The sequence below is a fragment of the Callionymus lyra genome, chromosome 13 (assembly GCF_982586985.1).
Source record: "Callionymus lyra chromosome 13, fCalLyr1.hap1.1, whole genome shotgun sequence".
NCBI classification, from domain to species: domain Eukaryota; kingdom Metazoa; phylum Chordata; class Actinopteri; order Syngnathiformes; family Callionymidae; genus Callionymus; species Callionymus lyra.
In genome coordinates this window covers 14,535,902-14,561,338 of record NC_141830.1, presented here as the reverse complement: position 1 = coordinate 14,561,338, position 25,437 = coordinate 14,535,902, and the positions used below count along the sequence as shown (strand labels likewise).

The 25,437-nt window shown below is 38.4% G+C and overlaps 4 protein-coding genes across 8 annotated transcripts; 2 read left to right on the top strand and 2 right to left on the bottom strand.

Annotated features, from left to right (window-relative positions):
* Nucleotides 1-180: 180 nt before the first annotated feature.
* Nucleotides 181-5,669, bottom strand: ints9 (integrator complex subunit 9). Its single transcript, XM_087806258.1, has 17 exons — nt 5,598-5,669; nt 5,266-5,393; nt 4,976-5,036; nt 4,817-4,879; nt 4,565-4,704; nt 4,382-4,468; nt 4,073-4,193; nt 3,847-3,981; nt 3,490-3,601; nt 3,152-3,332; nt 3,012-3,072; nt 2,150-2,321; nt 1,909-2,033; nt 892-1,059; nt 715-813; nt 501-638; nt 181-434 (listed from the first exon to the last, which is right to left on the bottom strand). The coding sequence occupies exons 1-17, from the start codon at nt 5,604-5,606 to the stop codon at nt 258-260; spliced, it is 1,977 nt and encodes a 658-aa protein (XP_087662384.1). The 5' UTR covers nt 5,607-5,669; the 3' UTR covers nt 181-257.
* Nucleotides 5,670-5,723: 54 nt separating this feature from the next.
* pla2g7 (phospholipase A2, group VII (platelet-activating factor acetylhydrolase, plasma)) lies at nt 5,724-10,935 on the top strand. Of its 4 annotated transcripts, XM_087805824.1 has the most exons (12): nt 5,724-5,823; nt 5,913-6,101; nt 6,227-6,338; nt 7,804-7,954; nt 8,112-8,217; nt 8,284-8,352; nt 8,996-9,140; nt 9,239-9,352; nt 9,667-9,758; nt 9,826-9,996; nt 10,388-10,536; nt 10,598-10,935. In XM_087805824.1, exons 2-12 carry the CDS (start codon nt 6,058-6,060, stop codon nt 10,696-10,698), a joined length of 1,254 nt encoding a protein of 417 aa, XP_087661950.1. In that variant the 5' UTR covers nt 5,724-5,823; nt 5,913-6,057; the 3' UTR covers nt 10,699-10,935. The 4 variants fall into 4 exon arrangements, with proteins under 4 accessions (XP_087661950.1, XP_087661951.1, XP_087661949.1 ...); XM_087805825.1 differs by having other exon boundaries at nt 5,730-6,101; nt 8,124-8,217; XM_087805823.1 differs by having other exon boundaries at nt 5,730-6,101.
* A 90-nt stretch (nt 10,936-11,025) lies between these two features.
* Nucleotides 11,026-22,896, bottom strand: tdrd6a (tudor domain containing 6a). 2 transcript variants are annotated; one of them, XM_087805821.1, is made up of 24 exons: nt 22,682-22,896; nt 15,487-20,932; nt 15,369-15,406; nt 15,206-15,286; nt 15,073-15,127; nt 14,739-14,818; nt 14,592-14,655; nt 14,275-14,339; nt 14,124-14,178; nt 13,654-13,718; nt 13,531-13,582; nt 13,404-13,462; nt 13,284-13,332; nt 12,984-13,039; nt 12,864-12,918; nt 12,516-12,559; nt 12,397-12,451; nt 11,901-11,953; nt 11,770-11,821; nt 11,667-11,698; nt 11,539-11,593; nt 11,389-11,465; nt 11,234-11,288; nt 11,026-11,161 (listed from the first exon to the last, which is right to left on the bottom strand). In XM_087805821.1, the coding sequence occupies exons 2-24, from the start codon at nt 20,882-20,884 to the stop codon at nt 11,094-11,096; spliced, it is 6,663 nt and encodes a 2,220-aa protein (XP_087661947.1). In that variant the 5' UTR covers nt 20,885-20,932; nt 22,682-22,896; the 3' UTR covers nt 11,026-11,093. The 2 variants fall into 2 exon arrangements, with proteins under 2 accessions (XP_087661947.1, XP_087661948.1); XM_087805822.1 differs by having other exon boundaries at nt 14,275-14,336.
* A 907-nt stretch (nt 22,897-23,803) lies between these two features.
* sf3b6 (splicing factor 3b, subunit 6) lies at nt 23,804-25,331 on the top strand. Its single transcript, XM_087805646.1, has 4 exons — nt 23,804-23,933; nt 24,268-24,386; nt 24,805-24,943; nt 25,110-25,331. The coding sequence occupies exons 1-4, from the start codon at nt 23,904-23,906 to the stop codon at nt 25,197-25,199; spliced, it is 378 nt and encodes a 125-aa protein (XP_087661772.1). The 5' UTR covers nt 23,804-23,903; the 3' UTR covers nt 25,200-25,331.
* The last annotated feature ends 106 nt before the right edge of the window (nt 25,332-25,437 follow it).

Sequence of the window (25,437 nt, the reverse complement as noted above, 5' to 3'; positions counted from 1 at the left end):
AACACATTTTAACCATAAAGTTCTTGAAACTTTAAATGTATTACATAAGTGCTATTTGATAATTATTACACAAACGTTGAAACTTTCAAGAGTTTGACAATTCTGTTACTGAATAAAATACCCTCTATGTATTATGTTCCAGTTTAACACTTGATTTTAAAAAGAAAGAAGGACTCAGAGTCATTTTTAACCAGTTATTTTAATAAAAAAATATACTTGCTTGATCAATTGGTTGAGCACGTAAAAAAGAAAGTGGGTCAGAGTTTCTGTAGGAAGCGCAGCACCAGGTCCCTCAGTGTGGTGCGCAGAGCCTCGTTGTTGTCGCACACGATGTGAGTCCCGTCCTCCTCCAGCTGGATCAGGGTGTCGTCGGCCTGAAGGTGAAGGATGTGTCCGTCCGCCGTCTCTTCCACCTTTACTTCGGTGATACCATGCTGCAGGAGGTGGAGGGAAGAGTGAGACCAGTTTAAGTTGCATTGAGATCACAGCAGAGATCCGACCTTCTGTAGAGTCGCGAGGAATCCATCCAGAGGTACGGCTCCGCTCAGCAGGGGTTTGGGCTTCTGCACCACAGGAGGCTCCTCCACGACCCTCTTCCTCTTCTTGCTTGGAGGAGCCGGTGGAGGCTTTGGCACAGACTGGCGAAGCAAAAACATGTATGAAAACGTGAATCAAACACGTTTTTCTTGTAGTGAAGAAAATATGTACACACACCTGAAGTGTGTGTTTGTTGTCTTTAGAGTGCAGGATGGCCGACACGGTCGCCACAGAGATGCCAGGTTTGACCTCAGAGGGCACCAGAGAGTTGGCCAGCTGGTAAAACATGTTTCACACTTGAGTGTTGATTCTGTAACATCTGTTCTCCGACTATATTTGACATCTTCAGCTCACCTCCGGAAGGATGTAGACCCTTTCGTAGCGCCGTCGGAAGGGCAGGTTGAGCACGGAGCAGCGGCGGTAGGGCATGGGGGGAGGCTGCAGCTCCAGCATCAGGTCAGAGCGATGCGCCTGTGTCAGCGGGGGCTGAGTGTAGTGCTCCGGACACACAACGTGAAGGGGCTGCAGGGCAGAAATAAAGCCCTTTTAAAGCTCAAACTTTTGATCAATTTGAACTTTTTTTAAATCATATTTTGATGTCATCATTTTTAGAGCTTAATGGGTGCCCCCCCTTAGTTTAAACATGTTGTGAAGAGTCACCATTATTAGATCTTGAACTGTTTATGGAACTCTGTGAGTTGTGTAACTGCAGCCCTAGTAATAACCTAAAACTGATGAAGAAATGATTAACTTGTTTTTGATTTTTGGAAAAAAAAATGATTAACTTGTTTTTGATTTTTGGAAAAAAAAACATTTTTGTTTATATAATTATTGTCATTTCCCCCTCTTTTTTTGTACAATTTTGAGCATCTGTGTTTCTTTCCCCACCGATAATAACACGAGAGTTGTGTAGTTCAATTGTATTCAGTTAACTTTTTTTTTCTTGATTTTCTGATTAATTTCTTTTTTAGTTCTTGAATCTTTTATAGTTATGTGTAAATATTTTCCAATTAGGGAGAAATACAGGTTTGAGAAGACATTCAATGTACAATAGTTATTTAATTAAAATTAAAATAATCACATTCATATAGAGAATCATGAAATGCAATTTTGTAAAATAAAATAATCAAATAATGTTGTCAATTATGTTTATAATATCATGGCATGAATACATTTATTAAAGGGTCTTTTTCATCATCATAATAAAGATTATTTTTCCTCTGACAACAGTCACACTATATACAATTCAATTGTCTATTAAATATATGAATAAGAAAATCAAAATACATTTTAAAAGGCTTTTACTACTAATACTAATGGAACAAAAATCTATACAGATGAAAGTCTCCAAATGAGCAGAGATGGAAATACCTGGACTTCCTTGAGCAGCTTTGAGACTTGGTGGAAGTTGAGCCGAGTGTCGATGGGACAGTAGACACACTTCATAGCCAGCGGCTGGTAGGGAGCCAACGCATCCAAATAGGAGAAGTCTGGTTCTGTTGGGTTGTTAGAACAAAAGTTGGGATTTTGAGAGAAAAAAAAAACTAAACTTGACTGTTGCGTACAGTTTGATGTTAGATAAGTGAAGTGCAGTAGGTGCACCTGTACCTACCAGTGAATATGATGGTGTTGAGGCTGGATTTGCCCCACAGCTCCATGAAGTGAACCACATCCCCAAAGCGCAGCGAAGGATGACCGGTGAAGACCACGCAGGGCTGACGGAAGTCGCTGCTGAAGTCTCCGTGGATGCTGGGATAGTGCTTGAGTTTGTTGGACTGGATCAACTGGACAATAAAAGAAAGAAAACAAGAATCATGATTTGTCCGACAGGAACAAAGAAGACGATGTAAAAACATTTTTGTTAAACAATGATAAACCTTAACGCCTGGGTTAAATCTAGGCTCCATGACAGGGGTCCTTCCATGAGAGTAAACTGTTAAGAATTACTAAGTCCATTTATAAGGATCCGTTTAGAAACATGGTTGCTAAATCATCAATATTTTAATGGTGGCTGGAAAAAAAAGAGGAACTTGCTACAACCTACATAACACAATGAACTTGTGTTATTTATTAAAGAGAGACTTAAATGTCAACTGAAATAAAGACATGTTTGACTAAGGTTCTGAAAATGTTCAAAAAATATATATACCAGATAATGTAAAGTTAATGTATGAATGCTCTCCACACAGGCATTTCAGTTTTTATTGTTAACTTTATTTATTTATATTTTCCCATTTGTCTAATTAGACATTGGATTCCATTTAATTTAAATAACTCTTCTATACTATTGCCATTTAGAATATATTAGTAAGTTGTAAAAAAAAAAAAATATATATATATATATATAAGAATAAAAAACAAGCCAAGACTGAAAACTGAGGAGAAATTGTTGAGCCCTTGTATTACGATTCTTTCAGCAGATGCCGCATAACAAAACAGAACAAAATCACTGAAAATTAAGTCTCATTTCTTACCTCTGCATGAGGGAACGGAGGTTCCGGAAGATACACCTTCGACTGCTTGTTGTGACAAAGCCTGAAACAAGAAAAATTGAAACCTGATCTAAAATTTAAAAAAAAACATTGCACATCATTCACTGAAACATTAGGCTCACCACTCGGCAAATATTTGTGAGAATTCCAGAGAGCTGTTGGCGACCGGGGAGATGAAGTAAAAGGGGGTGGTACCCAGGTTGGCACTCTCGATGAACTGGTACAGACACTCTAGCAGGTCGTAGATCACTCCTGAGGAGTAGCACGGCACCAGGACGTTGCCGCCGGCACGAATTGTCATTGCTGCAATTTTAAAAAAAAAACGGGAAATATCAAAGAAAAATGTGGACAAATAAATCTATTAACTAATAGGTAAATGTTCTGCCTTTGTCTAGACTAAAAGATTCAGTTGTTTGGCTTTTAAAACAATCAATGGACCAACCAGAATCTATCTACATACCCAGGTTACTGCAGAACTCTCCCACCATTCCATCAGGGTTGGCAGTGGGCATTTGAGTGAGGCCTGTCAGAATCAGAACGTCGCTGTTCTTCAGCGAACTCTGGTCCATCGGCTGAGAGACAGTGAGAATACACACTTTTGATTATTTAAAAATTGAACTTTTTGGGATAATAATGAATGATAACAAGTTTAAACAACATTGTTCAAGACAATGATACAGATAAATTAAATATCCGTCCATTTAAATAACTGTCAGAGCCTGTAAAGACTGTGGTACAAGTGTGTAACGGTATCTTTTTATATAGTCCACCAATGTCCAAAGACGATATTTCCTCATGAGAGCTAATGCTAACATACCTGAGGGTGAGTGGTGAGGAGCGAAGAGCCGGAAACATAGGCAACCTTTTCATGATGAGACTGAATGATCCAGTTGGAGGAACCCAACGAGTATCCTGAGCTTAAAGGGGAAACTTGCACAGCTCCAAACAACTCCTGAAGCACAGAAAAAATACATTACATTTCATATGCTGACAAAAAAAAATCTGTTAAATTGATACATTTTAAAGGTTTAGGAGGTCCTCACCACTTTTTGTGAGTAGCCCACTAGCTGGACTTTGCTTAGAGCAGAATTGACCTCCTGCATGCTGTAGCATCTCTTCCATGACCAGACCTCGACTGCATCTTTCAATGGTGCAGGAAGCATCCTAAAAATAGTTCAATTTTATTATAACAGCTATTAACAATGTGCTCAAACCGAAAACATCCTAATAATAAAATATAATTTAAGGTTATTTTGGCAAAGAAAACAGCAAAAATACGAATAAAATTGAGCCAGAAATGCATCCATTTCATTTTTTTTGGAATCACTGATGGCTTCTTAAATTATTCTTACTTTTGTATTTCCTTATTCTTCCAGCAGGTGGCAGACTGAGCTCTTGGAACTCTCTCCATGAAGTTCACCAGTTCCTCCATCAGCAACCTTAGAAAGTTAGGAGGGATTTTTTTCCATTAAAAAATACAACAAATGCTTGTCGTAATTTTAAATGTACTTTATTTTTTATATAAATCTTCGTACCTGCCTATCTGCAGCGTGGGCTCTGTGGCGTAAACTGTCCCGGTAAATCCGGAGTGCTCCGTGATGTAGGGCAGAGCCATCATGCAGTGGTAGTTGGAGATTAAAATGACGTCAATCGTTGACAGATCCAACAAGTCTCTCTGGGAAAATGAAAAGATGGATTTGTTCATTTAAGATATATACGAGGCCATCTCTTTAGACAATCATCGCCCTTTTAAGAAACACATTTTGTGCGGCGGTGAAGTTTACAACCTCTGGGAGACAAAATTCCGGCTGCGAGTCGACAAACACGCGGCCCGCGCATTCCTTCAGCTCCTGTAAAGACAGTGCAATACTTACTTTAGTTTTCAATCTCTTAAATAAGTATACTATAGTAATTACTACATATTGAAAAATCTACATTTTTTATACCTTTTCCAAGTTTATTGAACCATCTTTTGAAACCCATCCAGGCAGCTTTGAAAGTCTTGGGCTGAAAAGAAAAAGACAACAGAAGCGATATTATATTTATATTTTTATCTAACTGGCACAGCAAATGCAACCAATAACTTAATTGTTTCATTTTTTATTTCAAACATGAATCAACATTTATCAGATGTTTTTTCTGTCATCAAGATGACTTATGAGGCGTATGAAATACAACATGTATTTTTATGATATTTGTGATGATTTAAAACATAAATATGTTGTCAGACACTCACCAGTTGACAAGAGGAAGGGGCAAGAAGTTGAGGACTGACGTGGTGTCCAGACCACAGTCCAGCATGATAGTGGTGGACTTGAATTTGAGGACATTACAGGGCAGTGTAGGGTGACCGGACAGACAATACTGAAAGAGAAACACATTTTATATTCAACACAATGGTGTACAGTTACGATTTTTGAGTATAATCCGAGGTCAATTCAACAATAATCGTCTCATATCAATAGTGTAACCGTAGCGGCCGAACTATTAGGAATGAGGATAAATGATATATATGATGAAAAACGTTCTTTTTGCCTCTTTTATTTTAACAAATAAGCGACTACTTACCAGTTTCATTGTGAAAACAGTTCTTGCTACTAGAGTTGTAGCATCTCTTACTCCTACTTCGTTGTCATTCAATGTTCTATAGTAAGAGTAAATATCCACAGCGCCATCTCCTGGACTGGAGTAGTACAGACGCCATTCTGTTTAATAACAGTTTATCGATCAGTTATATATTTGGTGCTTCGATGTGAGTGTTTGTGATGTCGGACCGCTGAACGAGATTTAAATGGTGAAACGAGACGAAGATTGGGATCGTATTTTTGACTTTTGTCTGTGGCGGTGGAAGTGAAAAGGTGTTTTGTTTTGTTGTTGTGACAGCGAGCCCCACTTTTCCTGCGGAACTCGAACCGGTTCCGTGAAGTTACACAGAAGATCGAAGCAACAGTTCGAGCTAAAGTTTAGTTTAATAATCTTATATTGACGCTGACGTGTAGCAGAGACAGCGACAAGGTCAAAGTCTTGTATGCTGCTCAATGGACGGTCGCTACTCATAATAACCAGGAAGAAGTGAGTCAAGACCAGTTTGGAATCACTTCGGATAAATGAAGAAGTTAAATAACTGCCGTCCAGTGACTGTAGGACCATGTGATTTTATTTTTTGTCACGTTGCTGTTTGTGTTTGTGTGTCACAGATCGCTCACTGTCTTCACCATGGGGGGCTCCTGCAGTCATCTGGGGATCCCAGCACCCAAGGGACCCGATCCTGTGGGCTGCACTGACCTCATGACCGGTCACTCATCTCAGGTAAGGACAAAAAAATGAAGGTTAGACGTAGTTAATCCAGATGGCAAAGTTGTATGTTATGTAAATATTTGATCCATTTACAAAATGTTCAAATATTGATGTCAAAATGTATTTTAAGGGGCCCCCAAGTTGAAGTTTTATGAATTACATACCATATGTTTTTACTATAAATCAACACTTGTAGTCATGTTCAACACAAATAAGTCGATCATGTTCAGGACTTCCCATGTAGAATTGTCAACATGTTCAATTTCTTTCTTCTTCTTTTTTTTGCTTAGATTAGAAAATGTGATTCATGACTATCTTGTGACCCGTTGCCTATAATAGATAAATGTAGAGAGAAAAAAAAACTGTTCTGTTTAACAGTCATAAGGTGAAAGTTAAATTTAACTGTATATTTCCTCGCTGAGCGAGTGTAAGTAAGTAAGTATTTTTTATTTGTATAGCGCTTTTCCAGACCAGGGTCACAAAGCACTTAAACAATCAAAACAATATTCAATAAAGTATATACTTTAAAGGTCAAGATAAAACTGATAACACAACAGGAGTTCCAGAAAATCAAGGAAAAGCCTGAACAAATAAAAACGTCTTAAGATGTTCCTTAAAGGAGTCAGTATAATAAAGATTATTATCTCAGGTGAAATTTACAACCCTGTAGCTTTTTACATTCTTAAATCTAAATTCTTTAAATCTACAGTTCAAATGACTAACCTTTAATGTATCATATCAAATTAAGGGCATTTTTTTTATGATATGAAATCAGTAAATGTTTTGAAATACATTTATGCATCACGTCTAAATCGGATGTGTATCTTGTCTGTGAAGGGCATGTTAAATTGAATTAATCTGCTCCTAAAAGCGTTAAAATCTGTCTTACATAATGTGAATGTCTTGTTCTAGATGTTGTTTTTTTTAATGCTGTAAAAGGCAGAATATTGAAACTAAAATGTATTCATGAGCATGAACAACAGTTGTTTGCTTTTTAAAAAAAGAAGAACCAAAGAAAAGAGGAACTATCCACTCATTAAATTGTTTGGAACATACTCCTTAATCCACTTATTGGTAACAGTGTTCAAGGGGGGGCAGTCTGCCCTAGCTACCCAGGGTGAGAGGCAGGGGATACCAAGGATGAAGCCACATTTATAGACAACCACCGAGAGAGAGAATAGCCTTGAGTTCAGACTGCCCACACATTATGGATGCTGCTCCGTCTAATAGTTTCCTTAAGGTCAATTTGAACTTGTTGATGTTGGAGGAAGTAGAGGTGGAGGAAGTACTGTAGAGTATTAAAAATAGAAATATACTCACAATAAGCTACTCTGGTAAAACTGTCCTTGCGCTTATGCACATAAGCAAATGTTCAACATGAAAAAAAAATCATTATAGCTTAATATTAAGTTGTTGTTTTTGCACAACTGTGATCGATTTGAAAAACATATTGATTTTTTTTTCTTCTTGCCAACAGGGCTGCTTCTTCCGTCTCTACTATCCATGTCAAGAGACGGTCAAAGCAGATTGGCCGAGCTGGATCCCATACCGAGAGTATTTCAACGGACTAGCTGACTTCATGAAGCTCAACAGGACATTCAGTGTGCACTTGTTCAACTACCTGTTTGGTAACTTCCACACGGTCCAACTACTCAATAAAGGATGTTAAAATTACACCATAAGCACAATATTCTGCAGCCCTGAACAGTATTATACAAATTGTTTTACAAATGTTACCCGATTTGAAGCAAAAATGTAAACTTATAGTGTTTTTTTTCATTCAAGATTTTGTTTCAGGGTCCTTTAAGATCCCGGCCACGCTGGATGCTCCATTTAAAGCAAAAGAGAAACATCCCGTGGTTATATTCTCACACGGACTCGGAGCGTTTCGGTGAGATTGTGTTTTAAAAGGTGGTCAAGCTGAATGTTTTTTTTAATGTACTCTAAAATTCAACAGGACGTTGTACTCGACTATCTGTGTAGAGCTGGCGTCACAGGGCTTCATCGTGGCTTCAGTGGAACACAGGTATGAAGGTCAAAGGTCACTGGTGTGGGTTTACGTATTTCTTGTAGCTGAAGAGTAACAGAACATACATTATGGTATTACTGGTTCTCAACTTGTCTGGCTTTTGTGATCCACGGTTTCCTCGACCCAAATAAACTCTTTTAAATAAAAGAGACAATAAAATAAACAGTTTGAATCTGTGATGTAACATAATAAGTAACTAATTAAGAGGCTTGAGGAAATAAAAGCCTAAAGAAAAAATATTTGTGGTTATTAATCCTTGTGTTATCTCAAGGTCAAGGTTTGAAAATAAGCGTTTATTTTAGACCTTGTGTTGCTTCTGGGTCAAGATCAAACGTCTTCCCTGGCTTCCATTAATACATATGCAGGGTTGGAGGACGTTCACCTTGACCCAGAGACAACACAAGGGATAAAACAAGCATTTGTTTTCAGGCCTCTTGGTCACCTTGACCCCGAGATACCACATAACCTTTATATTGAGTATGGGTTGATGCTGCAATGATTGTGCCACCATGTTTGATTTAGGTCTAGAAATAAGGTTATTTAGAATAAAGTATAAATAATAATATGATCAGACCCACCTGTTGAGAACCAATGACCTAATCCAAATGTTTTAAAAATGTGCCTCATTGTTCGGGTCCAGGGACATGTCGGCTTCGGCGACCTACTTCTGTCGTGAGGCGACCGGGTCGGAGACGATGGAGCTCAAGTCAAACGTGGCGCTGGAGTGGATGTACTACAGAGCTCTGCAGCAGGGAGAGAAGGAGTTCACTCTCCGGAATCAGCAAGTAAGAATGTGAAGACCGTGGAAATTAATTGGATTGTGTTGTGAAGGATTACAAGCGTCCTTCTAATTGGGTTAATACTTGTGTTTTTTTATTCTCAGGTGAAGCAGAGAGCAGAAGAATGTATAGAGGCTTTGAACAAACTCACGGAGATCAACTCAGGAAAACAAGTGTCGAATGATCTCCAAACTCCGTTTGACTGGCGGTCATTAGAGGCAAGTTCTAATCCGAAGACAGGAAATGGGTCCTTGAAGGACAATGCGCGAAGTTTTACGACTTAAATTGAGCTAGCATCACGTGGTGTCTCTATGTAGTTGAAGGTGAACAGTGGGAAAGACAATTTGGGAATGTTTCAACAGGGAATACAGAGAAAGAAATGAGGGAGCTCCAGAGATTAAAAGAGAAAGGAAGGAAAAGAGGACAAGATAGGAGTGACAGATTGGGTACATGAAGAGTAGGGCAGCTTTATAATTTAAATGATTTCTTTAAATAAAACTGGGATATTAACACATCTGCTTATTTTTGCCAGAATTCCATGGATCTGTCTAAAGTAGCAGTGATGGGACATTCCTTTGGAGGAGCAACTGTGGTTCAAACTTTATCTGAAGATGATAAATTCAAGTAAGTTTTCCTTTTCCTTCCTTAAAAATCCATCAATTCCTTAACGCTCCTCGTCTGTTGGGACCAGATGCGGAGTGGCCCTGGATACTTGGATGGTACCAGTGGACGACGAAACTATTCCAAAAGTCAAGCAGCCCATTTTCTTCATCAATTCTGAGAAGTTCCAGTGGGCGTCAAACATCCGCCGCATTAGGAAACTGGACTCTGACGTGGTGGAGAGGAAAATGATCACTATTAAGTAAGAGGAAAGAGCAACAAATGATTGTGTGTGTTAAATTGACAAAAGTAGGCTAATGATTGTATGGAAAATTCTTTGGTTTGTCTTGACACTCTAGCTTGTCTTGCTAGGTTTTAAAAATGTATCTTTAGGTTTAAGATAAGACGCATCTAAACTATGTCCATCAGGTTTCAACAATCAAAATTAAGACAATAATTAAAAACTTTATTCCCATATTATATGGTATTTTTCCTACTCACTTCTTGGAAAATTTGGAATTAAAAACCATTGGCAACAATTCCTTAACATGTACCCTTTTATAAGTCATATAACACATCTCTATAACGGTAACAAGTACGATATTCACGTCAAAGCTTACAGTTCATTCTTGGGTGTCCCTGTGTCCCTTCAGAGGAACAGTCCACCAGAGCTTCCCAGACTTCACATTCATGACTGGAAACTTGATTGGGAAGTGGATGAAGTTAAAGGGAGAGATCGACCCACACATCGCCATGGACCTCAACAACAAAGCCACACTTGCCTTTCTTCAGCGCCATCTAGGTAAGGAACCCTTTACGTTACTGACTTGATCCTCATTGTTCAACTTCTTTGGCTCCGGCAGGATTGAGGAAGAACTTTAATCAGTGGGACCGCCTGATTGAAGGAGACAATGAAGACCTAATCCCTGGAACCAACGTTGTGATGCCTCAGGCTTCTCTCTGAAACACTTATTCCTGCCATTTTGTCAGATGAGAAGACTGGAAACATTTATACAATCATTTTTTATTTGTACCGACGTTCTGCTTTAATGATATAATTGTTTTTGATTTTTCTTTTTTCCTAAGACGAGCTCACTAAAGAATACTAACGCTAGATTGTAGAAGAAACACTAAAGGACTATTCTGTGTCGATAAAAATGTATAATAAATAAATAATAACACACTCTTTGATCACAAATAACTTGATATATTTATTTTAACAACAAAAATGTATCATGCAAACTCTTATTCAACAAACTTAAATCAAAATAGATCAAACAAAACCGTGGTCTACCAACTTGACCAGCAGAAATAAACTTCAAACAAATCATTGACCGTCTTCTTCTGACAAGTCTTTCTTTACTGCTCAATCTGAGCTTCTCCGTCGGCCATCAGAGGAAGATCAGACCGCTCCTGTAGCTCACAGTCTAGGAGAGTTAAAATGATCTTAGCCTGGAATGGATCAACTTTTAGAAGCTAATCACATGGTTATGACTCACCAACACCTTCATCAGCAAAATAAGAAGCTTCTTCAACAACACCATCGTTGACGTCCTGGAAATGTCAAACACGTAATCAGTAGTTTCACAAGGAAACAAGAAATGTGACGCTTTTTCAACAGTGCGAATGAAAGACAGCCGCTGAAAGAAGGCACCTCTTGCCGTTTCCCCATCTTGAGCTGTTGTGACACAGAGTCTGTGTGCGCCAAGGTCCCATCTCCAACACCGTGATCTGAAATCATCAGCACCAAAACATTTCTTCCAAGATATTTCCACGTTTGCCTTAAATTGAATGTGCAGCAGACCTTTGCCCGCGTCCGCCAGATTTATGGCATCGAAAAGATCCACCAACTCGCCGATCTGACGCACATCACAATGTTCATGAGAAATGTCATTTCAGTTCTTGCCGTGTCTGATGCTTTTATACATTTACCTTGTTTGCGTTTACGTCTACGTCACAGGAGCCTGTGAACACAATCCACAATTTCACATCGAAGATCTGCATTAAGTTAATATTCAGTGACAAGTGGACAGACCTGAACGTTCATCTTCTAGCTTGGAAGGTTGTTCTTCAGCTGCGGTCACATTCTTAAAAGTAATTATCGAAGAAGGAAGAAACGGGTCACAAGATGGTCACAAGAATTCGACAAGCTTCCCATGTCTGTACCTCGGTTGATGTGCAGGGTGTGTCAGAGTCAGTCTGTGTCTGACATGGATCATCTGAAATAAGCAATTATTTATAAAGCATCACTAAAAGCTTGTTTCCCAAATGATCATCAATAACTATTCTGTTAAAAAATGCATATCAGATAATTTTTTGTTGTTGTATAGAATGGCAGTGAATCTAGTACTGATTAAAACATAAACCAACGGTATGATAGAGCAGGGCTCTCCATGTTGGGGCCCAGTTCTAGTTTGAGGCATTTGTTACTTAATTATTTATTTTTACATCAGAAAGGTCTTGATCTTAAAGCGGTTTTATTTTAAATAAAGAACCGATTATTTCTGAAGTGATTGAAGCAGAATTATACAGTCAATTTGTATTTATCGTGCACTTCATTTGATTTATTGATCACCATCCCAGGCCTGTCTAAATACTCACTAAATGAAACGAGGCAGAAATAAGGACAATGACATGAACATATAGGCGTTGATCTACAAACCGAAATGTTCATCCTCGTGATGAAAAGAGATCAAATCTTCCATCACCAACTCCTCCTACAATGAGACCACCAGCAAAATGTCTTCAAATGAAAACCTACTTAGAAAACAGACATGGTACCTCATCTGAAGCAAAATCCTGTGGGACACCATCAGTTGGAATTCCTGTGGATTATGATTGACATTTTAATCAAGCATAAAACTTCTTTTTTTTCCATTTATTCTACAGTCACAGATGCCACGGTCACATGGCAAATCTCTTCCATCTTTGTCGTGAGAGCCACATCAATTAATTATATTAATTAATTAATTGATGTATTGCTGTGTCTAATTGGAAAAAAAAAACAATTTCCCGAAGGAGACCTCCTGAAGTATCAATAAAGTTCTACCTAATCTAATCAAAAGGAAATATCATTTCAAAATCCCCTGCACCTAACCTGTACAATAGATTAAAATATCTTAGACAAACCTGAATCATCAGCTTTGTTACAGATGAACACATCGTCTTCAGTAATCAAGTTACTCTGCAAAGAAACAGAAACGTTAAAGATTTCTAGATGAAGAGCTTCAATTAATCAATGATATGAACCGTATTCAAATCCTGAGGGATCTCCACCGACTGAAGGAGATCCTGAACACCAACATCTGTTGGAAACAAACAAAATCCAATGTTTTTTAATTTGACAATGGGATTTAAGAAATTGCTTCTGGATCGCCACAAAGACACACAAATTCTGCCTGAAAAAGAGGGTTGTAAAGAAGGTAGACTATACCTGGCAATCCTTACTGCTTGTATGATTTAGTTTGTTTTCTTTGCAATAACTGTACAATTTTACTACTACTTTATAATATATTGTATTGTTGTCTGGGTAACAATATGCTAACACACCTGAATGTTCATCATCTTCCTGGGACATATCCTTCATCACAGAGTCCTTCTGCAAAGACAAAGAGGTATTGTTCAGGAAAATAAAAAACATTTTTTGTATCTATATCTGCTTTAGTGTACCTCGTCAGAATCACAATTCTGTTCTACTTGGTCTGAATATTTCGCTCCATCCTGGAACTCTGTAGGTAACATGAAAGTACTTTAAGTAATTAACATAACTACAAGTTAGTGTGGTTGAGACACAAACCTGAACCTTCGTTCTGATGACAGACCACAAGCTCTTCGGTCGCAGAGTGGCCCTGCATCAAACATCATTAAAGATTATAAAAAAAACCTTGTTTTAAAAAATATTAAGATAAGTAGAATGTACCTTGTCAGACGAGACAGGTGTTTGGACTTCTTCTGGGGAGAGGTCCTCATCTTTAGACGAAAGCTCTACAGCAACAAAATCAGATTCTATCAGACTGAAGAGCAAGAATGATAATGGATCTAGAAAACCGAGTGAACCTGACAACTATTCAAGACCCTTTATCAAAGTTGATACCTACACATGTTTACTCCCTAAATAGAAAATAGATTATTAAATTACATTCCAGACTTCATATGTGCTCCCCTGATATTATGGAAATGTCCAACTCTTGGACTACATAAACATGCTTGTCACAGTTGATATATAAAAGATCATTAAGTTTAATTAAAAAATGATTGTTTAATAATGTTGCTTTAATTATGATGATATTTTCGGTGGTATATCTTAACTAACTAGTAGAGTAGAGTAGATTGCACATTACACCCACAGTAGAGCAACCTTTTGTGGTCAAATATTTTAGTGAGTTTAACCTGATTGTTCCTCCTTGTGACCTGTTAACGGTTCCTCTTCCCCAACCGAGTCATTCTGCAAAGACAACACCAGCAAATATTTTATAAAATATCACTGACGTTTAAAAAATAAATAAATAAATAAATAAAAGGTTTTGGAATGAAAACCTACCATGTCTGATAAGGAAACCAGTGGTATATTGTCCAGTAAGACATCAGCCTCAACTTGCAGCTCTGCTAAAACACATCCTCGACATTAAAGTGGCGCAACAATGAATTAAATAGATTTTAATCATGAATGTATACCATCGGAAAAAATAAAAAAATCAAGGTCAAAACATTAATTGCAACAGTTATTTACTAATACATCATTAATTCACTTGTATTTTCATCATTAAATGGGACAGAACTGTGGTGCTTTGAGTCAGTAAATGCAGGATTAGGGACATAAAAACTCCAAATTCTCAGTAGAAAATTATGTTTTTCTACCCGATTGTTTTTCTTTGTGTCGTTCCAGGTTCACATCTTCAATTATGGGCTCAGCAAGTATAGTCTACGAGCAAAGATGCCAAAAAAAAAGAATGACAATACAGCTCTTTTAATGTCAATATAGTTGTATAAACATCCAAACAGTACCTTGTCAATGACAGAATTATCAGGATTGTCCTCTTGGTGGAGGTCATCCTTTTCAACTTTCATCTCAGCACCATCACGTTCTATCAGAAACATCACATTTAATTATTAATCAACACTATTTACAGCAACTGTTTTGAATAACGAAACTGCAACTACATAAATGAATTTGAAAAGACATAGAAAGGACAAATGTAAGCTGAACAGGAAGAGCCTTTTGATAGGAAGCTGCATTACGAACAATTATTCCACATTACTGCAATTACCTTTAATTCAACCTAAAAAATAATAAAATAAACCTTCTTTGAAGTTCAGAAATACACAAAATGCTTCTCACCAGTAAGTGGCTCAAGGGGAAACACAGATGATGGCTCCAAAGACTCACTTTTTACCTAAGAGATGATAAAATCAGTCAGGTTTTTAACCATTTGGTTCAAGTTCATATTAAAAAGATAAAACCATGCATGTACCAGGTTGACTTCAAGAACATTTTGATCATCCCTGTCCAGTGGGTATGAAGTTGTGCTGGATACACTGCTCTCTCTGGGGATCTTAAGAAGGAAATACAGCAGGATTTATTTATTTAAAAGGACTCCTCATGACAGTTTTAGAGAAAAGTAACAAGAGACTTACCAGTTTTACTGTTATTTTGTCATTTTTGATATGCATCTCTTGGTAGTGAAAAAAACAAAAACATTAAAATCAATATAAATTAAAACTGAACACTATCTGGAAAATAATGGCGGCTTACCAGATGCAATCATGAAGTCAGAGATGTTGCTCATACTGGTTGACGTTTCTTCACATGGACTCTTTGTTGCACTTTCAGAATCGTCAAACATCATCCCAGTGGATGCAGCAGCTGTGTATTCGGTTGACTCATTTTCAATTTTTAAATCATTGAGTTCAACCGTATCCTCTTCAGGCCCTTCTCTCAATACTAGGGAGCCATATGGCAATTCTGCATTATTGATTTGACTTCCAGAAGGCAGAGTCTCCAAGACTTCCTCTCGCACAACTGTTAATAGTGGGGTTTCCATTATCATTCTGTTAGAATGAGGCTCCAGACGTTCAGAAGTTGGCACGACTTCATCTTCATTTGTGTCAAGTTGTAACAAGTCGTTTTCCATCTTTTCTTCAAAATGCTGAACTTCAAGGACTTTCATTTCTCGGCAATCTATGTGCTGTTTACTAGAGTTTTCACTTGATGTGCCAATGTGAACATCCTCATCATTCTGCTCCAGATCCATTTCCAGCGGTTCAGATTTCAAAGTTGCCAAAATCTCAGCGAAAGGCTCATCCACAATTGCTACAGCTGTATCTGCTTCAGAGTCACATAATTGAGCTTCAGGTGACACAATGTCCATTTGTGGGAACTCAGTTTGTGGTGTGCATGTCTTCCACCAGATTTTTAGTGAGTCATTCATAACGACGCCTTCACACTCAAGTATCACATAACACAACATTTGGCCATTTTCTTCAGCCGTTTTTGTGACCGTTAGCTGCAACTCTTTGTCATCTGTGAGTGAAAGCAACTCATCAATGACACCACTCTGCCAACTTCCAGTTTCAAAGCCTTTAAGGACGCACATGAATGCCTGGCATGGTATTTCTAGTAGATTTGGAGGAATTTTTCTCACATCTGCAACACTGACTTTAGACTTATTCCCATAGTCCACATAGAAAACCGAAAGCTCCACTCCATTTTTCTCAAGGACCTCTGCACGATACCACCGACTGTCCTCTTGATATAGAGCAATGCATGGAGAACCATTGGACAATGAGCTTATGTCAGAGTGTGCACAATCTGGTGATTCCACAACTTTAGAGACACTTGAAGTAATCGTGTCAAGGGCATTTGTGTTGGATAAATGACACCAAAAAGATTGGTCCTCGTTTGTATTTGTAATATAGACCACAAGATGACTTCCTTCTTGAACATCTGGCTGTAGGAAGCGTCGTGAAAGCATGTGAAGTTGTGATTCATCTGCATGACGGGCATCTGGTGAGACTACATGGCCATCAACTAGAGAACAAGTGGGTTCTTCAACATCCAAGAGATTGATATCTTCAAGAGAAACTTCCCAGATAGAACCTGACTTTTTAACAAACTTGCACCTGATCCCCTTTTCTCCAATACCATCAATGCTGTCTTTAAATGACGACAACACTTGTGCATCCTGCACGTTCTCTTTCCTCATCCCTGCAGCCTGGCTCAGCATGCAATGTGTGCTGTAGGTAGGTAGATCCAGCAAAGCTCTGGGCAGTCTGGCCAACTTACTCATTGTAACATTTGCAGTATTTCCAAAATCCACAAATTCTACCCGCACTGTATTGTTGGAATCAACGTCACGCACAACTGCTCTGTACCAAGAAGAATCCTCTTCAAATTCTGCTTGAACTAAATCACCTGGCTTCACTTGGGTGATGTCACATTTGGGGGAGGATTCATTCAGAGTGTCCACCAAGGACAAAATCTTTTGCTCCTCTTCAACAAATTGAAGATAAAAGCTAAGAGGACTATTGTAGTGTGAAACAAAAACAAAATCATTGTAACCTGGCATGATGCATTTTGATGCCAGATCTCCTATTTTGGGCTGCCTTTCAGTCTTGGAAAGGTGATTCAAATTGGGCTTTGTTTCAGATTGACCAACGGGTGAGCTGGACGTCTGCCATTTTTTATCCTCTGGCAGAGTGTTTTCTTTCAAGGAGATATGGGAACTTTCTGGCCGGGATCCATTTTGCAGACTGCTTAGTTTTCCATTACACCGTCTTTTGTGGGGAGGCGTGTACAGTTCCACCTTAGAGTTTCTGACCAGCTGGCCGTGCACCCAATTTGCAGACGCTTTTTGTCGTCTGTCGTTTAGGTGAATGTCTCTAGTTTGTATTCCGATCTTGAATAGTTTCTTTATCTTGGAGTTTATCAGCACAGCTTTGTGATACAGCTCAACTAGCAGTTTTCCATCAGGTTCTCTGGCTACTACTTTTGCTGTGAACTTGCAATCCGTAGCACTGGTTTCAAACCACTTGTTTGCCTCCTCAGGAATATCCATAGGGACGTCAGAAAGACGGCATAGAACTGCTTGTACTGGAACCATCGTGATATTCTTGGCTTCTTTGGGAACAGGAAGCAGGTCGGACTTTTCCATCCTTATTATGTCCGCATAATCCACAAAGTGGACAACCAAAGATGGGTTTGTTGCAGCGATCTGTCCCCTGTACCACTGTCCATCAACGTACTTTGCAAAGCAGATGGTGCCTATAGCAGCTGGTTGCCATGTAACTCTCAACTGATTACAAAGGGTGTTGACTTTCAACTTCAGATCCTCCATGACTTCAGTGTTTCTATCAAATTGGCAATAGAACTGACCTACACTCTTGATGCAGGTCACTGTGACATCCTCCTCTGTCCCGGTTTCAATGTTGTGCGTCGAATAGAAGTAGGTATCATGTTGAATGGATGGTTTAAGCTGTGCATCCTTAACCAAGTCACCCAAACTTGCTGAAAGACTTTCAAATGGGGTCTCCAGGTCCACAACATTTATAACACCACCCTCCTTTTGCTTGACGGCATAGATGGTACATTTTATTGGAATAAGATTTGATCCGGCACTTTCCACAAAACTGTGAAACCTTTCTTCTGCTTCTTCACTCCAGTTATCGACAACTGAGGAGGGGTCAACGGCATTTAAAAGGTTACATTGGAAAGCCTGCCTATTCAGTTCAAGGAAGTCTGGGCAGATTGCCCTCAAATCATAGATGGAGACCTCCTCCATTTGGCCATAGTCGACAAAAAGAACATCTACAGATGGCCCTTTATGTTTTTTGACGATGAGGGCTCTGTACCACGTACCACGGTCAGGGTGGCGAGCTACACAGGCCTTTTCTCGAACAGGTGCAAACTCACTACCAGTGTAGCAATCCTGCATGGTGTGCATGAGGGACTTTAAGTACTCTGTGTTCCCTAGTTGACACCAAAATTCATTTGGACTTTTGATGCATGTGACATTGACTTCCAGGGTGCTCCCAATGGGAAGCATTTCACTCTTAAAGGAAGCCGAACTCTGTTCACTTATGTCAACTTTGCCGTTTGCTTGAGGTGGAGAGGAAATCCAGCGATCACCAAATCTCTGACTTGACCCCTGCAGTGGAGCATCAGTAGCAGGTTGTATAGTGGTTGTTGCTTTGATTTGAGCGTCATCATTTTCAGCAAGTGCAGAGTTGCAGAGCAATTCGCCAATATCTTCTTTTCTGTGTGCCTGGGGATCCATAAGCTTTACAAGATACGTGTCGCCCCTTTTTGCCCTCACGTCCAATTTGAACACTTTACCAATGACTTGTTTGATGAAAACATCAACAGCATCGTGGCTCCACTTCAGCCGTTTAGGTCGGAGACCTGCCAATGAGCATTTCATTGCAAGCCACGGTAACTTTTTGAATTGATCAGGCAGAAGTTTGATATCACTTTTTGAGACCTCACTGCTGTTTCCATAATCCACAAAGAACACTTCAACTTTTGAGTCAAGGACTTTTACAATAGTTGCCCGAGAAAAGTCCCCAGTGTCCCCTTTTGCAGCACAGAAGAGTCCGACAAAGGGGCTTTTCACGACACCTTCATTCGTTGAATCACTGTATAAAATGTTGAGACTGTCCATTAACTGATCCAAGTCATTCGAGAAGCTCACAGTTTTGATCCAAAACTCTGATGGACTGGTTACGTGTTGTACAAGCGCCAAGTGGGTTGAGTTGACACGAAGTTCCTCGACTGGACAAGTTAGAGACTTGTTGCTTTTTCCAAATGCATCACCATTACTAATGGATAATCCCGGCTGTGATGGGCCCGTGTCTCGAGCATAGTCTCCATTTGCATTTTCATATTCCAGACACATGCTTCTCCTGGTGTTGAACAGGTTATTCAAGTTCTCATCTCCGTAGAGTGTAACATAATAAACACCCTCAGAGATGCTCTGGTATTCAAATTTTGCAATTAAGGTTTTGTGCAGAATAAGGTTCTTGAGATAGTCCAACTGGGAAGTTGTCCACCCCTCACCCTTGTCAATGATTCCATGGAGTGAGCAGATGTATGTCACAACAGGCATCCGGAAGAACTGTGGAGACAAGGGTCTGATGTTCTCAATTTGGACCAAAGACTTTGTTCCATAGTCAACATCAAGTACTTCCACGATGTTTTCCGTTGGAAAAACCTGTTGGAGAACTGAGCGGTGCCACTTGCAGTCACTTGTTTTGGCAGCACATGGGTATCCAATCATATCTGGATTCACAGTGCAATTTGCGCCTCTGCCTCCATAGAACTGAGCCATTTGGTCTGTAATGTTTTTCAACTCTTGAGAAAACACCTTTAGCTGGCAGAAAATCCTATCTGGGCTTCGCACTTCTGTTACTACCACAGTCTCCACAGTCGCTGCCACGATCTCTGGGTGCATGTACAACTCTTGCTTGTGCAGTCGCTCGTTTTCCAGATGTGAAATCTCTTGAGAAGAACTTTCCACCTCAGCGGGAGACCGCAATGCAATCAGAACAAATTGCTGGAACATGTTGGGCGACAGTTTCTTCGCAAAACCAATCTCATACATTTGTTTTGATATGCAAGGGATGTGAAGAAGCCATGTTCTGTGAGACAAGAAGACTTCCTGCACATGTGCTTCCACATGCTGTCCTTGGAGAGATTTTACAAATTCATGGGCAACAGGAGACCACTTGTCGTCAGGTGAGAGAGGCAAAACGTTTGCCAGGACACAGCATTCCACTTCTGGCGGCAGATTGAAAAAATCATTTCGGCCCCATGACAACACATGATTTGTTGTGCTATACGTTAACCCGTTGTCGATGAAGAAAATGTTGTACTTCCCGCCACTTCGTGAGACAATACGACATCTGTACCAAGTGCCGTCTATCTGTGCCAAGCACTGGTCCCCAGCATTTCCTTCACCCATGTAAAGATATTTTCCTGGAGACTGAATAGCTTTGTACAGGTTCTGGTAATCTTCCGCACGTTCATTATTAAATTTACCCCAAAACTCCACAAGTGATGATTGCGGATGCAAATGGACCCTTGTAATAAGGACTTTTATATCTGACCCTTTGACAGGAAGCTCGAAGTTGGTTGACATTTTGGAAGTGGGGTCCATTATCTTTGGCCGTCAGACATCAACATCACAGACAGCAGTGGTGGAGATCTGAAACACACATGATTAGATACAAGTCAGCACCACTGAACTTTGTTGATTTATTGTCAGTTGCAACCATAAAACACAAATAAAAGTAGAACTCAAGCTATACATTTTTGCTTTTTTACCCAAATATTAACAGTCAAGACATTATTTATTATTATTATTGTCTGCTTTTAACATACTAATTGGTTTAATATTTACCTTAATTGTTTAGTTTGGGAGACCTTTAGAAGATAATTTTGAATCCAATAAGACTTGAGTAATAAATCAAACGCATTTTAGGATAATACTAAAAGTAAATCATTTTACTAAAACCAACTGTGCTGTTACATTAGACGCCATTTAAAAAAAAGCACATTCCACAAGGTGATAAGGGTTTGTTGATATTAACAGGGTTCGAATTCCACAGTGGCAACCACGGCACTTGCCGTGACCGTCCTCCACACTTGCCGTGATGCCCTGAAAAATGTACCCATGTTTTCGGCAACAACTTGCCGTGACCGCCCTTGGCTTTTATTTTTTTAATAAATACTGGTAGCGTAATTGTTTCGTCGAATGAACATAGTAAAATGGTCACGACTTGATTGCTATTTAACATTTTCAACTGATCAATATCTAACGGTAAAAGGTAAACAACACGGCAGCAGCCATTTTGGAAGATTGTGACAAGGTTAACTAACGACAAAGAAAAACAGCCGAGCAGTTCCGAGTGATACACTCTTTACATCAGCGTCTCCAAGGAGGTGTCCGGTCAATTTTGGTCAGGCAACAAACTTTAAAAATGCTCAGCAAAGAAAGTGTAATAAAAAAAAAAGGAAGGACAAGAAATTACAGGCCGTTGGGGAGAAAATGTAGCAAAATACTGCTTTTTTAGGTACGTTTATTTCATTGTTTAAATGTAAAGTTTGTCCTCGAAACTCGCCATTTCCTTAGCCTGTCGATATTGTTCATGTGCGTGTTTATTTTGATTCGTGTTCTGTCATCGACTAAGTGTGTAACATCTGTGCATTTGTATACTTTTTGTAAACATTGAATACAAGCCGCTAATGAAAATGATAATATTTATAGAATGATAATTGCATTATTTTATCATTTTCCTCTACTATATATTATATATATATATATATATATATAAATAGACATTTGCTTTGGTGCCCCTACTTCGGAAGAAATGTTTGCCTTGTGTCCTTCCAACTTGCCTTGGTGTCCTAAAATGTATAATCTTCTTTAAGGAAACATTTGCCTTGAACTTAAAAAGTTTAAATTCGAAGCCTGTATTATTTGTAAAAAAAAAAAAAAAAAGTAATTAAAATCCGACGACCAGTAGAAAACAATACACACAACATACATTTTAACAAGATCACAAATAAACTATTACTTTTACCCAAACTGCTAAAGCTATTTTATACATTTATTTATATTCAGATACGTCATCGTACTTGCTTATTGTATATTTTCGTGACGCAAGTCTACTAATTAGCAAGAGGAAAGACACGTGTGCATGCATGGACATGCATGTAGTAAAGTTAAGAAGTTAGAACTTCTACAGACAATTCAAACAAAGATAAAAGTTGCGTTAATAAGTTTCAATTTGATGCCATTTTTGTAGTCCGTCTTAACACGTTGCGTCATACGGACGCGGACTGTACAATTCACATAGCGTGGCGTGTTTTTTTGTGTTTTTTTCGAAGTTATGAAAGCAGAATGAAATACAGAAATAAAACTCACAACTTTAAGACAAGTCTCCTGACTTACCGAGCAGTCCGAAACTGCGTTGCGCAGTCAGACGAGCATATCTTTTGCGCGGATTCTCCGGCAAATGGCGCTTGCAAAGAATCACCACTAGTTTAAAAAAAATGTTGGTCCTTTGTGGAGCTCGCTAACATGGATATTTGAATAAAGCTGCGCGTTTCTTAAATCGAAGTAAGAAGTGATACTTTTTCGGATATAGACTGTAAGAGAGTCGCAATTCTAGCTAACGCTAATTACCGATGCGTTCAATTGAGGACGATAAGTTTGACCCGCCCGTGACCCGGATGTAACCAGGTCACCCATGTGGCCCACCTGAACGTTGTTGTAAAAACGAATTATAATTATTATGAATATTATATGTTAAAACGTATACTATATATTATACTTCGGATGTGTCCTATAAATAATTTAAATGTTTTTATTTTATCGATGTTTTTATTTATCACGTAGGTGAGTGGCAAGCAGGGAGGCGGCTTTATCCACTTGTTTAATAATTGTAAATCATTTTTAATAATTATAAATAAATATAAATACAACGTATGGCAATGTTGCGTTGATAGGATTGCGAAACAATTAAAGAGAAATAGTCCTGTATTGTTCTCAGTGTTTTCTTGATCTTTTAAGTGTATATTTTATTGAGTATTGTTTTGGATTGTTTAGGCGCTTTGTGACCCTGATCTGGAAAAACGCTCTTTAAATATAAATTACTTACTTACTTACTTCTTTTTCTTTGGGCTGCTCAATAGAAAATATCCCTTTACCACGGAGGCAAAAACGAAATATGCCTAACGCAAAAGGGGTTTTATTTAAAGTCGGAAAATACATAGTATCGATATCTTGAACTTTTAAAACTAATACTAATATTATTGGAACTTCACAATACAATACTGGACATTGCGTTTCATATAACATATGACAATTTTTTTTTATAGTTTTTGGATATATATCACACTAATAATTTACAATGATCAATTTAGTCTGTTATTGTTGTTACTGTGATTTATTTTACAATTTATTTGTTCACACGTTACTCCACATCAGTGAGAGCGCATCAAGGTTTTCATCGCTAGGGGGCAGCACTACACATAATAACCTGCATGTTTGATTTTACCGGAAGTTCGTCACTATCCAGGAACCGCCGCCATCTTGAAATAAAACAACAGTCTTTGCGGAACTCCGCGTCCCTGTTCTTTCTGTTTTTGTGTCCAATAAAAAGTCTTTAATAATGGCGATGCAAGCGGCGAAACGCGCAAACGTGAGTTAATATTATATATTTATTTTGTTTTGTACATCAAATTGTGTCTTCGTGTTTTAGTGATCGGGAAAACGCGTGATTAGCACATATGCTAACTGTTGACAACAAGCATAACATGCGTACAAATGTACACGTTTAATTGTGCTTCAACACAGAATTATACCTAAACTATTTTTACGTGTCGTATCACTATTTGGTAATATCCTTCTTGAATTTCATCTTAATATATTCAATATGGCAATATTTATAGTGAACAAAAATTGGTTTCGATAACTAATTATACAGTCAGCTTTTCTTTGGAAGTATTGTTTACATTGAACTTTCTTAATTTCAGATCCGTTTGCCTCCTGAGGTGAACAGAATACTTTACATCAGAAATCTCCCCTACAAAATCACAGCAGAGGAAATGTATGATATATTTGGAAAGTATGGACCAATCCGACAAATCAGAACGTAAGTACCTACGCACAATGACATGTTTGTGTATATATATATATATATATATATATACATACATGCTTGATGTGGTTTACTACAACGTATAAGCCACCACTGATCAATTCTTGAGCGCTGATGGATTGATCATCATCGGAGGGTAATAATCAGCAGTCAATGAATTGGAGCACCCCCAATATGTTCTCTTGCTTATAATTAATACACATTGTTGCAAAGAGTAACACTTTTAAGCCCACATTCTTGATGCTATGAATAAATGGAAAATAAGGCTTCAGGTAACTTGTTTTACTGCTCAGATCATTCATATCCTTAAAAATAGTGTATGTAGTTCATTGTGTAACAGTAGTTATGGTGTATGAAGATTGATTTTTCAATGTTTTTCTTAACCATAATGTTATTATTATTTGTCTTTCAGTGGTAACACGCCGGAAACCAGAGGCACAGCATATGTTGTTTACGAAGACATTTTTGATGCCAAAAATGCCTGCGACCACCTGTCAGGCTTCAATGTCTGCAACCGATATCTCGTCGTCCTTTACTACAATGCAAACAGGGTATGTGGTCCAATATATAACAATGTTGGTCAAACAGGCCAGTGGCTTCATTACGATATTCATAGTTATTTGCTCTTCCACAATTTTGCAGATGTTGTGTCTGTATTGGATCAAAGGTTAATATTTATATTAGTATTTTCATGTTCAATCTTTTTTTTTTTTACAGGCTTTCCAGAAAATGGACACAAAAAAGAAGGAGGAACAGCTGAAGCTGCTGAAAGAGAAATACGGCATCAACACGGACCCACCAAAGTGACACTCACGCTTTTTTATTTCTTGTACATGTATTTTTGATTTTCTTTTCATTTGACCGAAAGCCTATGTGTTTTTAGTGACTTAAGAAAGAAATAATTGCTTTTTTTCAAAATAAAGATTAAATCAGCTCAAATGCTACAGTTTATCTGTTACATTCTTTTGTCAACCAAGAACGGGCCAGACTATTACATTTATCTTGCTTTAATGTGTTTAAATACAGTTTACCTTTAACGGCTTCA

Coding starts and splice junctions, on each gene's coding strand:
- sf3b6 (XM_087805646.1), top strand. CDS start 23,904: ATGGCGATGCAAGCGGCGAAACGCGCAAAC. Junction 24,387..24,804: donor CCAATCCGACAAATCAGAAC/GTAAGTACCTAC, acceptor TTTGTCTTTCAG/TGGTAACACGCCGGAAACCA. Junction 24,944..25,109: donor TTTACTACAATGCAAACAGG/GTATGTGGTCCA, acceptor TTTTTTTTACAG/GCTTTCCAGAAAATGGACAC.
- tdrd6a (XM_087805821.1), bottom strand. CDS start 20,884: ATGGACCCCACTTCCAAAATGTCAACCAACTTCGAGCTTCCTGTCAAA. Junction 12,919..12,983: donor TCCCTCAGGATTTGAATACG/GTTCATATCATT, acceptor GTTTCTTTGCAG/AGTAACTTGATTACTGAAGA. Junction 11,699..11,769: donor GCTAGAAGATGAACGTTCAG/GTCTGTCCACTT, acceptor TTGTGTTCACAG/GCTCCTGTGACGTAGACGTA.
- ints9 (XM_087806258.1), bottom strand. Junction 4,880..4,975: donor GTTCAATAAACTTGGAAAAG/GTATAAAAAATG, acceptor CTGTCTTTACAG/GAGCTGAAGGAATGCGCGGG. Junction 4,469..4,564: donor CCCACGCTGCAGATAGGCAG/GTACGAAGATTT, acceptor TAACTTTCTAAG/GTTGCTGATGGAGGAACTGG.
- pla2g7 (XM_087805824.1), top strand. CDS start 6,058: ATGCTGCTCAATGGACGGTCGCTACTCATAATAACCAGGAAGAA. Junction 9,141..9,238: donor TCACTCTCCGGAATCAGCAA/GTAAGAATGTGA, acceptor TTTTATTCTCAG/GTGAAGCAGAGAGCAGAAGA. Junction 9,997..10,387: donor AGGAAAATGATCACTATTAA/GTAAGAGGAAAG, acceptor GTGTCCCTTCAG/AGGAACAGTCCACCAGAGCT.